This window comes from Dermatophagoides farinae, chromosome 8 (genome assembly GCF_024713945.1).
Source record: "Dermatophagoides farinae isolate YC_2012a chromosome 8, ASM2471394v1, whole genome shotgun sequence".
Lineage (NCBI taxonomy): Eukaryota > Metazoa > Arthropoda > Arachnida > Sarcoptiformes > Pyroglyphidae > Dermatophagoides > Dermatophagoides farinae.
In genome coordinates, this window is record NC_134684.1 from 2,304,804 (window position 1) to 2,321,419 (window position 16,616).

General features: G+C 29.2%; 2 protein-coding genes across 6 annotated transcripts in view; one reads left to right on the plus strand and one right to left on the minus strand.

The window, feature by feature from the left end:
• sick (sickie) overlaps nucleotides 1–16,616 on the plus strand; it is a 43,566-nt gene that overhangs the window by 645 nt on the left and 26,305 nt on the right. The window contains exons 1-5 of one of the 3 annotated variants that reach the window (XM_075733704.1): nucleotides 6,173–7,190; nucleotides 7,305–7,521; nucleotides 8,729–8,874; nucleotides 15,694–15,766; nucleotides 16,173–16,542. In XM_075733704.1, the coding sequence (XP_075589819.1) occupies nucleotides 7,098–7,190; nucleotides 7,305–7,521; nucleotides 8,729–8,874; nucleotides 15,694–15,766; nucleotides 16,173–16,542 (899 nt within the window). In that variant the 5' untranslated portion in view covers nucleotides 6,173–7,097. Of the gene's footprint in view, nucleotides 1–6,172; nucleotides 7,191–7,304; nucleotides 7,522–8,728; nucleotides 8,875–15,693; nucleotides 15,767–16,172; nucleotides 16,543–16,616 lie in introns of those variants that run through there. The other 2 variants (XM_075733706.1, XM_075733705.1) reach the window with 2 other exon arrangements.
• On the minus strand, nucleotides 1,032–4,740 carry LOC124495712 (uncharacterized). Of its 3 annotated transcripts, XM_075733708.1 has the most exons (5): nucleotides 4,622–4,740; nucleotides 3,162–3,330; nucleotides 2,847–3,083; nucleotides 2,665–2,735; nucleotides 1,032–2,583 (listed from the first exon to the last, which is right to left on the minus strand). In XM_075733708.1, exons 2-5 carry the CDS (start codon nucleotides 3,259–3,261, stop codon nucleotides 1,246–1,248), a joined length of 1,746 nt encoding a protein of 581 aa, XP_075589823.1. In that variant the 5' UTR covers nucleotides 3,262–3,330; nucleotides 4,622–4,740; the 3' UTR covers nucleotides 1,032–1,245. The 3 variants fall into 3 exon arrangements, with proteins under 3 accessions (XP_075589823.1, XP_075589824.1, XP_046915097.2); XM_075733709.1 differs by lacking the exon at nucleotides 4,622–4,740 and having other exon boundaries at nucleotides 2,674–2,735; nucleotides 3,162–3,776; XM_047059141.2 differs by lacking the exon at nucleotides 4,622–4,740 and having other exon boundaries at nucleotides 3,162–3,658.

The following is a 16,616-nucleotide window of genomic DNA, read 5'->3' on the forward strand; positions in this document are numbered from 1 at the left end:
CCCCACTGCATTTATTTACGCAATCATCAATGATTTTCAACCAATACTCGGTGTTCGGGAATATGAACATTTGTTACAATTAAAATGTACTGCATTCTAAATCGATTCGTAATCGATTCGTATGATTTTTTTTTGTTTCTCATTCTTTACTTATTTTCTGTTGATTATTGTCAATTGAACGATCGAATAATTTTCCTTTTTTTCATTTGATTTTTATTTTGAACAAAAAAAAACTTTAATTTTGAATGATTTATCTTCATCAATTGATTCCGAATTTTAAATTCTTTTTTTTTTTTTTTGGTCAACTGGAAAAAAATAGAAGAAAATTCGATGAACATTAAACAAAGAATTCACGAAATATCATTTGTCATCATTTTTTTTTCTTCACATTTTCCTTTTCAACCGGAAAAAAATGATAAAAATTATTTGTTCCGGTAACAATATTGAACAAAAAAAAAACAAAATCAAAGTTTTGGAAAATCTATTCAATCAGAATCTTTTACTTGATTCATCATCATTTATTCCATGACAATAAATATAAAAATGCTGAGATGTATGGAAAAAAAATTCCATAAAAATTCTTTATCATTACATAGTGATAAGAATCTATCTATAGAAAACTTGTAAAAAAAATGAATAATTAACCAGCATCAATAGTTGTTGTTGTTGTTGTTCATTTGATAAGTTCATTGTATGTTGTGAATTATTTATGATTATATAACCTTTTTTTTCATTTCAATTCACTACTAGAGTATACTACAGTAGTCAGGGTCATCAAATTTAATTAAGTCTATCATACACACACACACACGCAGACACACAAAAGATACACATCTCATTGACATCAGAAAAAAAACGTAAAAAAACTTTACCTGTCGTATTTCAATACCTCATTTATATATACAATATTGTTTGGTTGATGTTGTCAATTATTTATCATTCTCTCACTCACTCACACACACAAATTTTATCGATGTGACATGGATGAAATCCGGAAATTATGGAAAAAAAACGACAACATCTTTACATTGTTATTATGATAAATTTCTTATATTTATTCGATAATTTTATATCACATTCATTCGAGTTTTCTTTTTTTTTTTTTTGGTTTACTTTATACAAAAATTTGAGAATTGAAAAAAAAGAATTATAAATTATTTAAATATTATTTCAAACTAATATGGAAATGATGATTCGATTCTTATTTGAATTTGAGTTTTTTCAACATCAATTCGATTCGATGTTTCATAATGTTCTTTCAATAATGCCACGTATCCATGGTAGATAGGACCATGTTTTCATATATACACCAGGTAAATTTGGTTCAGCACATTTTATACCATGTGATACGGTACCAATCAATGTCCAAACATCATCACGTTTCATCATTAATGGTCCACCACTATCACCTTCACATGTATCACGGCCACCTTGTGTATAACCGGCACAAAGAAAACTATTTCGTATATATTTATAATGGCCAGCATCGGCAAACATTGTCTGACATAAGTTATTATCGATGATCGGTAATCGTACTGTTTGTAATACACTTGGTATCGTACCACCATAGCTTAATTTTCCCCATCCAGCAACATATGCTAATTGACCTACATAATCTTCATCTTTATTCGGCATACATATAGGCACAATATGTGGTTGCATTTCAAATGGTGTATCTAATTCCAATAAAGCAATATCATTATCAAATGTATCCGGATCAAAATCACGATGTACAATCATTCTTCGTACAGTTTTAACAACCGGTCGTAGTTGTCGTGAAGTACCATGAAGTTCATGTTGACCTAACATTACTATCAATGATCCCATCATACCTGGTTGACAATGTGCAGCCGTAAGAATCCATTTATAATCGATCAATACACCACCACATTTAGATTTGGTAAAAAATCCTAACCATGATTTTTCTTTGATCAACACTTGCCATGGCCATTCACCAAATTGTGCATTACGGCCACCAACAACACGTCCAGTTGGTCTTAACGGTCTTACACCGCATAGTTTTGGTGATGAAAAAGATCTGGTTGTCGTAGTCGTCGTGGTTGTTATACTTGCAGTAGGTGTCGGTGAAATTATCGGAAAATGTATGGGAATATCTTGAATAAATAAATTTTGATTCGAATTCGATGAATGATTATTATTAGTGATTGTTCCTTTGGTCATTGTTGTTGCTGATCGATTCAAAATAATTTCATAGAATTCATTTTGATTGATTTCAATTGGTCTTGGCGTTGAATATGCATTCATTTTTGTTGCTGTAATGATGGATTCTTCCATCGATCTGGTTGTTGGCAATGAACTTGACCAATTGTTGTTTTTATTATTCGTAATTGAATTGAAAGTCGAATTCAGATCCAATGGAATTGTTGTTGTAGTAGCTGTTTTATTCGAATTAATTGGATTTTGAACGTTTTCATTGCCATTATCTTTATCATTATCCATACAGTCAGCAAAATTTTTGGTTGTCATATTATTAGTGATGGCTGTTTGGTTTTTGATCATAATGATCTGTTCAGTAGTTATTGTTGTTGTAGATGTGAGTAAATCATCCGTTGGAATAGTTTTCTGGTTGAACAAAATTAAATAATTAAATTTTCGGTTTTTCATTCTCTCATTTTTTGGTCTATATAAATAGTGCTAAAGTACATTTCCTACCGAATGATGATTGCCTTGAGCATCGCCAGAATCGACAGCCGATATATGTTTACTTTGTATTTCTGCATGGTCAACGTTCGGGACATTGACCAAAAAAAAATAAAATGAAATTAAATCAAATAAAATTAAAAAAAACCGAATCTAAAACAAACAAACAAACAAAAAAATAATACCATTATTATTTGGATGATCAGAATTGATTTTGAAATGAAAAAATGTTTGCCTATGAAAATTGAGTATATCATCTTGTGGATCTGGTAACATACAACAACTAGCCACAACTAGATTAGTGAAACAATGTCCAATCGATATGCCACGATTTTGTACACATTCATAATGTGGTATACAACGTCCACGAAGATGTTCTAATCGTCGTGAACCACGACACCATTGACGGCGACCTTGACGAACTTGAAAAGTGATATTTTTTTTATAAATTATGATCATAATCATCATCATTAATATGTCATAGAAAAACATAAACTTACCACGAATTCTTGATGCATCGATCGATGTAAAAATCAATGATAATCCGATTATGATTATGATGATGAAAATAGTACAACAATATGATGAAATAAGCTTCATGATTATTATTTTGATTTTTAAAAAAAAATCAAGTACAGATAAAAAATTTATTGATAATAATGTTGTTGACTAGTAATTTGTACAAGATATTGAAGATCAAGTTGTTGTTGTTTTTTTCAACAAAAATGAACAAAATCCAGAAATTGAAATGAAAAAAAAAAATAATTTCAATATCAAATGATGATCAGATTTAATTATTGGATTCATTCATTCATTCATTTTGAACATAATCATTATGATCATCACTGTAGATGCGATCATCATCGATGGTAATGAAAAAAAAAAAATTTTTTTCGTTCAATTTGACAAACTTTTCAACGTTGTTTTATGAATGACAGTTAATTATTAACCAATGAAGACAGATCCTGCAAGCAACTAACGCACTAATAATAATAATAAAAAGATGTTCTTGTTTGATCAAAAATAAGGAAATGATTACAAATGAATGGGTGATTGTTGAATGTCAAATGTGCGTATGTGTGTGTATGGACCTACCATCTCTATATCCAGACTCTATCAACCGATTCACGACGAACTTCATCATCATGGTTATACCGTCTATATCGAGTCATATGTCAAGTTAACAACCTGTTTGATTAAATGATTGTCCGTGTGTATGTATGTATGTATGATGTACATCCCCGTAACTTGATTTTGGTCAAACTGAAGCAGGTATCCATCATCCAATAGCCAGAACAAAATATAAATTGAATATGTAGTGAATGAAAGAGAGAGAGAGAAAGAGAATGAGAATGAGAAAAAAAAATTTGAAAGAGTCGTAGACCGAGCAAAAAGATGACGAATTGAAAAAAAATTTCAAATACAATTGAATTGTGGAATAATACTAATATATATAATGATGATATTCAATTCGTTTCAAAAAATCAATTGAACAAATGAATTACTATTCAACGGGCTATTGGCCTCTCCACACGAATACAATTGAGTGAGAGAGAGAAAGAAAGAAGAATTTTCTCTTTTCAATAATTATTATATCACTAACAACAGATGTTTATGGCATAAATTTGAGCATTATCATATGTTGTTATTGTTGTTGTTTTCAATCCATTGAACATATATCAACAATATATTTTTTTGTGAAATAAAATCAGCAACAATGTTATTATTATATTACTAAAAAAAAAAAAAAATACATAAATTATTCGATTCCGGATCGAAAAATGCCAAAACATCAATAAGGCACGAATAAAAAAGAATCACTACATTCACACACACACACACAGTAGTCCAAACACTAATATATTTATTTACAATATAAATATAAAACATGCTTGAGAAGATATTCTCTATACATTTTCTCTTTGATATTTTGTTTGTTGTCAATTTTCTAGATACATACATTTAGTATTTATTGTCTTTGTCAATTCCATAGTGTGTGTGTGTGTGTGTATATATGTTGAAAAGTTCATTAACATCTTTCATCGACATCGACATCACATCACATCGGTGGTATCCAATAATTGACTACTACTGGATTTTATTCTCACTAATTGATGAACCATTCTCTATTGTTGTTGTTGTTGTTGTTGTTGTTGATGATGATGGAATAAATAACACATGGAGAACAAAAAAAAAAGAAAGACATTGATGATGATAATAATAATTTATTACACGAACCAAAAAAAAAACCGTTTGATTCCCATCTATAAATATGGAAAATAAAGATTTTTATTATAAAATTAAATGATGAAAAGAGTTTCCGTTTTTTTTGGTTGTTTTTTTTCTATCGATCAATTCGATCGATAATCATCGATAATGAACGTTAAAAATGTCTCGAAGATTTGCTGCTGTTGTCGATGTTGTTATTGTTCTGTTCTTCTTCCGCCAATGATAATGGTTAAACAAATGTTTTCGATTACAAAGAACGATGAACTTGTAATGAATCTAAAAATAGAATATTTTCACTATTAGTATCCGTATGTCATTTATTAATTCTTGACCTTTTGAACAGCATCAAACTTTTGCTGCTTTTCATTGCATCATTTACACATGAAGATGATGATTACAACTGTAACAATATTGTTTCAACATCTTCTGTATTCAATTGTTTTGTTTTTTTTCTGTTTCTAGTTATTTGTTATCGAGCCAAAAAAAAAATGGAAAAGAAATTCTACAATTTCAATTATTATAATCTAAAGAATTTTGAATTGTGATTTGTCATCAACAGATTCTGATGTTAAATGCACACATTTATAAAACTAGGTCAGAATTTATAAATTACATCATTCAAATTTTTTTTTGGCCATTTTTTTTATCACAACATTTGATAAGAACACAACAGCTTTCTCTTTCATAAGCAAACAAGAATCAAATACTTACAATAAGAATGTAAATGATGCTAAAAATTGTCACCGCATCGTTTCTATCTTTTTTTTATTATTATTTTCATCATCATCATCATTAGTTCTATTTATATATATATGAAAAAAAAGAATTTATTATTCTCAAAACTACTAAGCATAAGAATCTAAGAATTGAATAAGATGAATGACGACGACATGATACTTATGTCGCGCTATTCTTTTAAATGATGATGATGATGAAAACAAACTATGAACCTTACCAGTAACTGAAAATAAAAATTGGTGGTACACATGAATGGAAAGAATATCAGTTCGTCGTAAATATTATATGTTCGTATGATGCTTCTTAACAATTTTATACTGTGGCTACTGGGCGGCGGTTCCCCATTTTATGGTGAACGATGGCAAAATAGAAGTGGTTTTTTTGATGTGTGATGCAAAAAAAAAGTCGTAGGAGTCATCGCCATCAAAAAAAAAAACTTTGTTTGTCTCTTTAGGACACAAAATGATGATGATGATGATAATAATTATAGAAATAAGAATCATCTAACAAACAGCTAAGAAGAATAGTGTAGAAGTAATAATAATAATAAATAAAACAAAAACATTCTGTCCAATGTGTCTGGATTATTTAGAAATTTTTTTTTCTTGTTCTGTAAAATAAAACAATATTCATTGTGTTTTGGATGGAAGAAAACCGCGAAAACAAATCGAGATCGAATTTTCATCGATTGTGGTCAACTATGATCCAGTAGTTTTTTGTTTACTTCACTTTGTGTGTGTGTGTGTGTCTTCAATAATTTTGGATGCCAGATCAAGATCGAACATGTGTGTGTGTGTGTGTGTGTTTGATGATTTTTTTGTGTGCGGCAAACTGATTGATTGACTGAATTTAAACTTGAGTTTATAAAATAAACATTTCTTCTTGACTTTGAGATTTAATTTTGGATGATGATGATGATGATTTGAACAAAACAAAAGAAAATTTTTAGTTGATAAATTTCATTACCATCATCATCATCATCATTGAATCAAATAGAATTTTCATTTCAAAGTCCAGAAAAATGAAATTTTCATCATTCAACTAAACATTGTGAAAGAATTCATCTTTTTTCAATAATTTTTTTGGCTGTGAACAATGTGGATTATTGAAAAGAAGAATTTGTCTTTATGATGACATTTGTCGTTGTTGTTGTCATTGATGGCAGCAACTGTTGTAGAAAAAAAAATTATCATATCAATTTCAACACAACACAACAATGGTGATCAAATTTATTGATGAAATTAAGTCGCTGGATTCGTAAAGAATTTTATTTTTTTTAAAGAAAAAATAAATAAAATTCCTTGACCAGACGAATTCGAAGAACAAATGGTATAGAAATGGAATGGAAAAAATTTTCCGTAATGATCAATCATTAAAAGTTGGAAAATATTCCGTGCAACAAAATTATTTAGTTGATATTATGAAACCATTTTCATGACGAAAATTACTTGTTTTTTCTAGTACAATGAATGAAAATGAATCAAATTGGTGAAATGAATTCTTCGATAACATCAACAAATATCAACGAAATGATACAGAAACAAAAACAGACAATCATCAAGGTGTGATGATTGATTGATTGATTGATATATTGATATTATTTTGAATATATGCTGATTATCATTGATGTATTTTATCTAATTTCCGATTGTTTGTTCTATTTCCATAATAAACAGATTTATACTGATTGGGCTAATCATTATCTTAAAAAACGTTACTATGAATTAGATAAACAGCAAAGCCAATTATTATCCAACGACCAATCATCATCAAAAATTCCGGCAGCATCATCATCGAAATTGTGTAATAATCGAAATAATCGTCCATTAATCACGTCATTAATCAATGATTTACATGATGGTGTACTACTCATACATCTAGTCGAATCAGTTAGTAAGTAGAATGTTTTTTTTTCTCATTTTTTTTTTTTTTTTTTTGATGATAATTTTTGATTCTTCATCACCAATAACAAATAATTGATAATTATTTATAACGAATGAATGAAACGAAATTCTTTATACACCAAAAAAAAAATTTATGGCCCAAATTCCATTTTTAATATATGGCAAGAATTTCACTAACCATGATGATGATGACGGTGGTGGTTGAAATTCAAGATTATAATCATCATCATCATCATTATTATGGAAATTTTTTTTTCAGTAGAAAAAAAGGGAAAAATAGCTGAAAAATGATATTATACAGCAACTACAGCAACAACAACAACAATATTTCACCATTTGAAATGAGGTTTTTTATTGTTGCCAAAAAAAAAATGAAAAAAAATCATAACAATAATGATGATGATGATAGCTAATGGATGGTCATATAACCATTATAATGATAGATTCGAAATCATTATGTAGAGATGCATTGTCCATCTTGAATTGAATTTTTTTTTTTTTTTGTTCACTAGAATCAATTGTTCTGTTTCATCAGGTCATCTGTACTGATTCTTTTTGTTCAAGAATATTGAATTTAATTCAATTTCTGTCTTCAATTTGATTGATTGATTGATTGTATCGATCGAATCATTATTATTATATTCGATTATTACGAATTGCAATTCATCAATTCAATTTTTTTTTTCTTTTCGAGAGGAAAAAAAAGAAAAACAAAAACGAAAAAACAACAATTATGATGATGATAATGTCGAATAAATCAAAATTAAATCATAAATCGATTCATCTTGAATTCGGTACAACAACAATGAATATATTGTGTACGTCGCAAAAATTCCACAAAGATTTGTGTATTAGTCGTCGTCGTCGTCGTCGTTTTTTTTCTATTTGATTGATCATTTTTTTGTTTGTTTGTTTGTTTATCCATTTGTTTAAATTGTGTGTGTGTGTGTGTGTATGCTGAGGATTCTCTACTCTCCTTGATATAATGATGATGATGCTTTTACGAAAAAAAACCTAAAATTCATTCATTTATTTATTAATATCCTTGGCAAAGAATATTCTCTCTCTCTTTTTTTTGCTTTGATTCTTGATCGGTAAACGATTTATTAATTCCTTTTTTTTCTTATTCTTTTTCTATTCATTCGTCATCATCATCATCATCATCATCATAATTCTCTCTTTCTTTGTAAATTTAGCTGATTCAACATTATTAACGAAAAATGTTGATCATCATACATCAGCTGGAGAAGCTTATAACAATCATCAAACATCAACAACAACATCATCATCATCACTTACGTTGTCGACGATTACGTTGATGCCAAAAAATGTGAATCAAATGGTAAGTCTATATATATTTAATGAAAAAAAAGTACTGATCTCCTGGATCTTAGTATGGATTTTTTTTTGTTTGTTTGTTTGCTCCATGTGCGCTAACTTGCCTGACATTCAGATTCTCATTCACCACTTTGCTTAGATTCATTCAGGATCATTTGACTGAACATTTGAGGCTTACAGGAGCCATTTGAATGAATGGGGCAAATAAAAAAGGCAACATCACCACCATCATCATCATCAAATTTGAATTTATACCGGTGACTCACTTTATTATGGTCATGATGATGATTAGTATACATTCTAACTTTGTTAAGTCTTTTTTTTCTTTGGATCTTTTTAATAATTCTATATCCTGCAGTGAAAAATGTTATGCTTCAATGTGTTTGTGCATGCTTTGAACACATGGATGTTATGTGATTATTATATGTGTTCTATCAAAAAAAAAAAAAAAAAAAATTTCAGCAGTTAGTGTATGACTCACACATTTTATTCATTCGTTCATTCACCACTTATACGGTCAGATTGAATTCGATTATTGGCATCATTGTGTATTGAATTGGGATTTTTTTTTTGAATTGGTTTAATACTCTCGTACACACACACATGATGGTTCCAATTGATGGAACCAAAAAAAAAAAAAAAAAAAACGTTCAACATGATGCTTAGTCATACCTTCTCGATACGTGCTACAGTGTGTACGTTTTTTTTTCATAATCGTCATCATGTTATTATTATATTCTTATTATGAATTGAATTCTTTTTTATGTTATCTTTCAATTTCATTGTTTTATATTATTCTGGTTTCAGTGTGCACACCAGAATCGATGATGACTTTTTGGCTTGTCATAATAATAATTATTTTCTTTTTTTTCATAATGATAATGATCATAATGCTGTTATAATTGTTGCGTGAATTAATGAGTGAGAATAATAATAAAAAAAAATTCCTTCAAGCTTCTGTGTGTGTGTGGATAGTGGAACAATTTTTTTTTTGTTTTTGATTCACCACATCACTACTTATTAAACCATTTTATTGTGATTGTCTACCCACGTATATTCTGTGGTTACTACACATTACATTTCTAGTTTTTATTTTCATCAATTTTTTTTCCAGGTCAAAATATGACAAATTATTAGTCTTATTACTGTTTTTCTTCTGGTTGTTAGCGTAAAAGTGTTCATGAGTCTCATTCTTGTTTGACAAAAAAAAATATCAAATAACATCACTATCATTATTGTCATTCTGGTGAATTGAAATCTAAGCAATATGATGATGATGATGATGATGATGATGATAAGCCAAATGTCGCCAGAATTTTTTTTTCTCTAGTTTACCAAGTTTTTTTTTCTTTTTTGTTATCCAATGAATTGTTTAGGTAATAATAATACAACTAACGAATGGAAATGACGATGATGATGACGACGATCCAATTTTATTTCTAATATACACACACATACACACACACACACACACATGGTATACATCGTTTTTATGTAGGCGCCTAATTCTGGGCGTTATTGTACATGTGTGTGTGTGTGTGTGTGTGCATTGCCCTGGCATCCCATGATGGCTGTTTTGTTCTAATTCTATGTCATGTCTTTCCTTTTCAATCTCTCTATGTTTTGATGTGATGTGAAAGTTTAGAATCAAATTCTATCTCTATCTATCTCTCTCTCTCTCTCTATGTACATGTGTGAATGATTCATTCATAGGATGATGACTCACATATAGAACAACAACAACAATAACGTATAGAGGTATGTTGTACAAACAGGCAAACATCAATTCCATACGGCAATATATGGTTTGGTCCTGAATTATTTTTTTTTCTTTCACCCTGTAACCGTTATTTTATAAACATTCAACAGAAATAAAAATGGCCAGGCTATACTATGCACATCATCTCGTTTGAAATATTCGATTTTCTTACAAAGAATCAATTTTCTCTCTGTACACACACACACAGTAGGAACATTTTGTGAATGACAGAGAAAATAATTTTTTTTTTTTACTATTATTCTTAAGCATCTGCATCATTTAAAACATTTTTTTTTACATGTGTGTTTCTGTCTGTTTTTCCTCGAAATATACTTAAATTAAAAATAAGAAGCCGAAAAAAAACATCAGCTTTTTTGTTGGCTTCTTTCTTCATTTTATTCACTTTGTTTCGTTGTTGTTGTCGATGTATGTAGGCCATGAGGTGATTACCGGCAAACATTTTTTTTTTCGTTTGTTGTTGTTGTTATTGTTGGTTATTGAACCTATAGTGATCGATTTGATAATTCAACGATGACAGCATCAATTTTTCATTTCATTTGACAACATTTATTCCGTTTATATACAATGTAGGTAATATTTGCTTTAAAAATTCATTGGAATGTTTTTGAATCTAATCAATCAACCATCGTCATGTAGTGTCCTTTAGGGCAAACAAGTTGATTTTTAATCATCATCATCATCATCATCATCATCATCAACAACATTTTTAATGTTGTAGTATTTTCAATTTTTGCCAGATAAAGAGAGACAGATAGTGAACATTGCATAACCACCTGAGCCATTCATTTTTTTCCCCACTTTCCAAATGTAATGTTGTATGAAAATTTGATTCATTTGCATGTGTGTAAGCACGAACAAGAACAATGAAAGAAGAAAAAAAAATTCTTCAATTTCAGTTCCGGAACATTACCGGATGATGGAAATGAATCTGGAATTTTTCATTGTTTTTCTCTTTTGATTATCCTGTGTATATGATGACCTGTTTATATCTGTTTCTGTGTGTGAGAGGAGAGAATAAAAAAAAATTTCAAAGTTTCATTTCTTTTCCATTGAGATTGAGAGAGTTGGTTGAATTTGATTTTTTTTTCTTTCTTTCTTCACAACTTTCTTTGCATCCATTCTTTTTATTTTTATTGTAAGTTTTTTTTTCTACTTTTGTCATTATAATAATATCCATTCTATAGAGCATATGTATGGCTCCCGGAATTGTTTCGAATGAATAGAAAACCCAACAAAAAAAATAAAAAATAGTCGGGTGAGAGCCGGCTATTTTTATGTATGGTTTGAGTGGTTAAACCAATTCGACCGAATAATCGTTGTGTATGACGATTCTGTCGATTCTATTCATTCATACTATATCACTATTGTATCATCATCATCATCATTAATTCCAGTTGAATTCTTGATTCTATTCTATATACATGTTCAGATTGTAATAGAATTTTTTTTCCATCTTTATTCTTGAATTTTTTGTTTTGTTTTCATCATCATTATCTGGTGGATCTTATTTTCATGAATTCAAGTGCATTCATGTGATGAAACATTGTTCATGTGTGTATCATGATGCCGGAGTATATCAAGATTATGTTTCTGATTCCACTGATTCTGTGCTATTAGTTGTGATGAAATTGTCTTGAAATAATAATAATTCTGTTTTATTGTTGTTAACTATTACTTTATGGCTAGCCACATTTTCATGATGATGATGATAATGATCATATATGGCCAACAAACATTAATGAAAAAAAAACAAAGACAATTAAAAACTATGTACCGGAACTGTTGTTGTTGTTGTTGTTGTTATTGTTCGGATGTGAAGATTGTAGTTTGCAATATATGCAATTTCTAATTTTTATCTATCCACAATGTGTGATGACTTTATTTCTAAATTTTCATTTTTTTTCTGATTTCATATTCATTGCATCATCCATTTGTAGTAATGTTTATTTTTTTCGGAAAACAAAAGTTTTCTTTTTTTTTCGTTTGTTTGTGTTTTCACAACAACAACAACAACAACAACAACAACAGAACATAATCCAATTTATATATTGATCAAATGGTTTCAATTTGTTCATTTTTATTTAGTTTATCCTTGTGGTATTCTAGTAGTAGTAGTAGTAGTGGTGGTAGTTGTGTTGATTTTTCTTTTGTTTTTCGATAACCAGAAAAAGCGAAAGGAAAAAAAATTCAATTATCATTTGTGTACTGAAAAGAAGAAAAAAAACATTCAAGTCAATTTTCAATAAAAAGGAAAATTGAAAATAAATTTCAAATGTACCCATGTACCATGTTTCAATCATCAACCATGAATTTTCTTATATATTCGATCGATACTAATGATGATGATGATGATCTTTATTGTGCATGTGGATACAAACATCATCATTATAATATGTATGTGTGTATTCAATATCTTAAGGGCATGATTACTTGGAGGATAATCATAAGCAGAAGAAAAAATGAAAAAAAAAATTCCTTTATTTGCCACAAAATTGTCATCATCATAAATACACAGGATATACAGGATATACAGGTACACAAGTAGTAGTATCCTGACAAATAAACAAACAGCAAAAAAAAAGTGAAAGAATTTCCGTGTGGCATCCGAATGATATTTTCATCATTGAAAATGAGGAGAGAGAGAGAAAGAGAGAGGCTAACCAAACAATCAAACTCTACAATGGTGTGAATGACCAAAGTGAAGGTATTCTATTTTTTTTTTTTTTTAGGCAATGTTGATCATAGCGACCACCCAATATGAATTTGTGTTTCCATTCTCTCCTGTTTGATTTGGTTTGGTCATTTTTTTTTTTTTTTGGTTCATCTATAGCTTAATTTATGAATGAAAGTGATTTTGTTTGGGTTTTAGAGGAAAAAAAAACTCACAACAACAAAAATAAATGAATGAATGAATGATGGCCATGGGAAACGTGAAATAACATTTTTTTTCATTTTCATTTTGTTTCTTGACGACAACGACATAAAGTTGTTGTTGTTGATGATGATGATGATGGTAAACTACCATAATAATCATTATGGCCATCATCATCATCATCATCGTAATTCATGTAACATCAAATTCATGCTTGTATATAATGTGGTGTGGTATAAAGAATTTTGATGCACTACACACACACATGAATAAACAAACAAACAAATGTAATGTACATTGGATCATCATCGTCATTTTTTTTTCTAGATGAACTTTGTTCTTTTTATAATATTTGCCAGTAAATTTGAATACGTGAGTATGTAGCTTGAATATACACTTCAACGAAAAGTATATAAAGGTGTATTGCATGTTTATTAATGCAGTGGTTTTCAACCAATTTTTTTTTCTTTGTTTGTTTGTTCACGATTTTTTTGCATTTATGTTTCCATTAAATTTTGTGATCAAAGGGTAACATTTTTTTTTGTTTTGTTTGTACATAGTATGGAAACGCTTAAATCACTGCTTCTATATCGTGTTAATGAATGAATGAATGAATGAATGAAACATTCCAAAGTGTAAAATCTATGATTATCAATCAATCATTTTGTTGCTATTCCCCATACACTTGTGAATGGCAAAAAATCATGATGTTTTCTTCATTCATAAGAAGAAGAAGAAGAAGAAGAAGAAAATCAAAATCTAATCGAATCAGTAAAAAAAAACAAAAATTCATTCAGATCAAATCATTATTATGGCCAATCATTATTTCTTTTTTTTTTTATTCGATTTCGTGATCACGTTCACCATTTATTATGTATGTGGATCAACAAAAAAAAATTTTTTTTTTGTTTGATTTTCGTGTGATTGTTGCTGTTGTTGTTGTCGTTGTTTTTTTTACTTTGACGGATCTAGAAACTCTTTTATATTTCTCATTCTAAATCAAATATAAGAATTAGAAGGGAATTTTGTCCATGTTGTTTTCCATCTCCTGCTGCTGTTGCTGCTACAGTTTTCTTTTGATCTCCAATATCAGTATTTGTTGAATAATATTCAATACACTACACTACCTACCTAACATGTCGATGATTATCATCGACATTTGCTATAATGATGATGATGATGATAATGATCATACAGTGACAAACTAAACCGACAAAAAACATTGGTGGCCGCATCCAATGGCAACGTATGTTTGTAAATATATTTATATATATCGGTGTGATGTGTCTGTGTGTTTTTATGTCGCGATCGCAGTATATGAGGACATTCAACATTATATCGGTGAAAGAACGATGCTGATACTGGTGGTGATGATGATGATTTTGATTTTGATTTCGAAGGAAACAAGATACCACACCATTATATTGAAAATATTTCCTTGAAACACACACACAAACAAACATAATCAGTGCAAATTAATTCATTCAATATTTGATTATATTTTACGGCCACAAATAAAAAAAAAACGGATTGATTGATCCATCTATAATTGATCAATTCATTCATTCATCGATTGATATTATTTGTTAAAGAAAAAAAAATCTAAATCTAAAGTTTCCATTCATTATACACCATTGATTGTATATGTATGTATTTGGTGGTTATTATCATGATCATTGATAGTCAGTTTTTTTTCAGTTTGACATTTTCGAATTATTTTGATTTTTTTTTTCAATGTTGTGTGTGTGTGTGTGTGTTTGCAATTGATGATTAAAGCCATTGCCTTTGAACACAAGAGAATCTGTGTTATATTATTTTTTTGGCTTCATATTTTTTCCTTCTCTCTGTTCAAATTCTGAATTCTTTCGTGATTTTATAATTCTGTGTCAGTCATGTATGTGTGTGTGTGTGTTAGCTGTCAGACAAATGTCTTGAGATTTTTTTTTTGTTCGAGTTTCTCAACCAACATCACCACCACCAACCATCATCGTCATTTTTTTTTTCGCAAACATTTTGAAATTTTAGTTTGTTGCCTGTAGTTTTCTTCTTTATTTCATTCATTCATTCATTCATTCATTGCTGTTCGATAATTTTGTGTTTTAGTATTAATTTCATTCTCGTGTATTTTTTTTCATTCTTTCTTTTCTTTTTTTTCTGTTGAAAATAAATAGATTGCCAACATTGACAGCTGCATTTGTTTTCTGGAACGTTTAGGCATCAACACCAAAGGAATCTATGCAAAAGGTTTGGACATTTTTCAATTGTAAATAAATATACAAAACGATAGATTTTGGGACATATTTTTTTTTTTTGCATTCGTATACCTTGTAGTTTTTTTTAGCTTGTATATCATTTTAAATCGTTTGATGATTCGTTCGTTTGGTTTTTTTTCTGCTTAGGTTTGCTTAACTGGTTTTTTTTATTCTTGATTTTTTTTTCTCTTTGCCTGTTTCGTGTGAAAAATGACCAAATGATGTGTATAATGCTTAAGAATGCTTCGTCTATATATATATAAACTCTTGTGCTCTACTTTTCAATTTCAAAATTTTGATTCTCACCAAGAAAAATTTTCTTTTTTTCTTTCTTTTTTTTTCTTTACTCATTCTCCAATATTACTACGTAATGTGTGTGTGTGTGTGGTATTTATTAGATATCCATGAAGGAAATTTGAAATCAATATTGACCCTATTTTTTAACATTTCAAGATATAAACAAAGTTTGAAAAAACAGCAGCAGCAACAACAACGATACACATCCGGAGCCGGAACTCCGCCTATAGTGAAAAATCCACATCAAAGTTTATATCATAATGGTGATCTAATGACCATATCATCATGTACAAGTGGTGAAGAAGATGATAATAATACGGCTGGTGGATTTATGACAGATTTTTCCATTTCATCATCAACACAATCATTAATACTATCTTCATCATTGCCATCATCATCGAATGGTAAAAATTTCATAATATCTTCATCCAATATGGCACCACCACCGACATCTGGTGTTACGATTTCGAGGTAAGTTTTCAAAAAAAAATTTCTATCAAAAATTCTATACAAAATTGAAAATTTAAAACAAATATAATAGAACC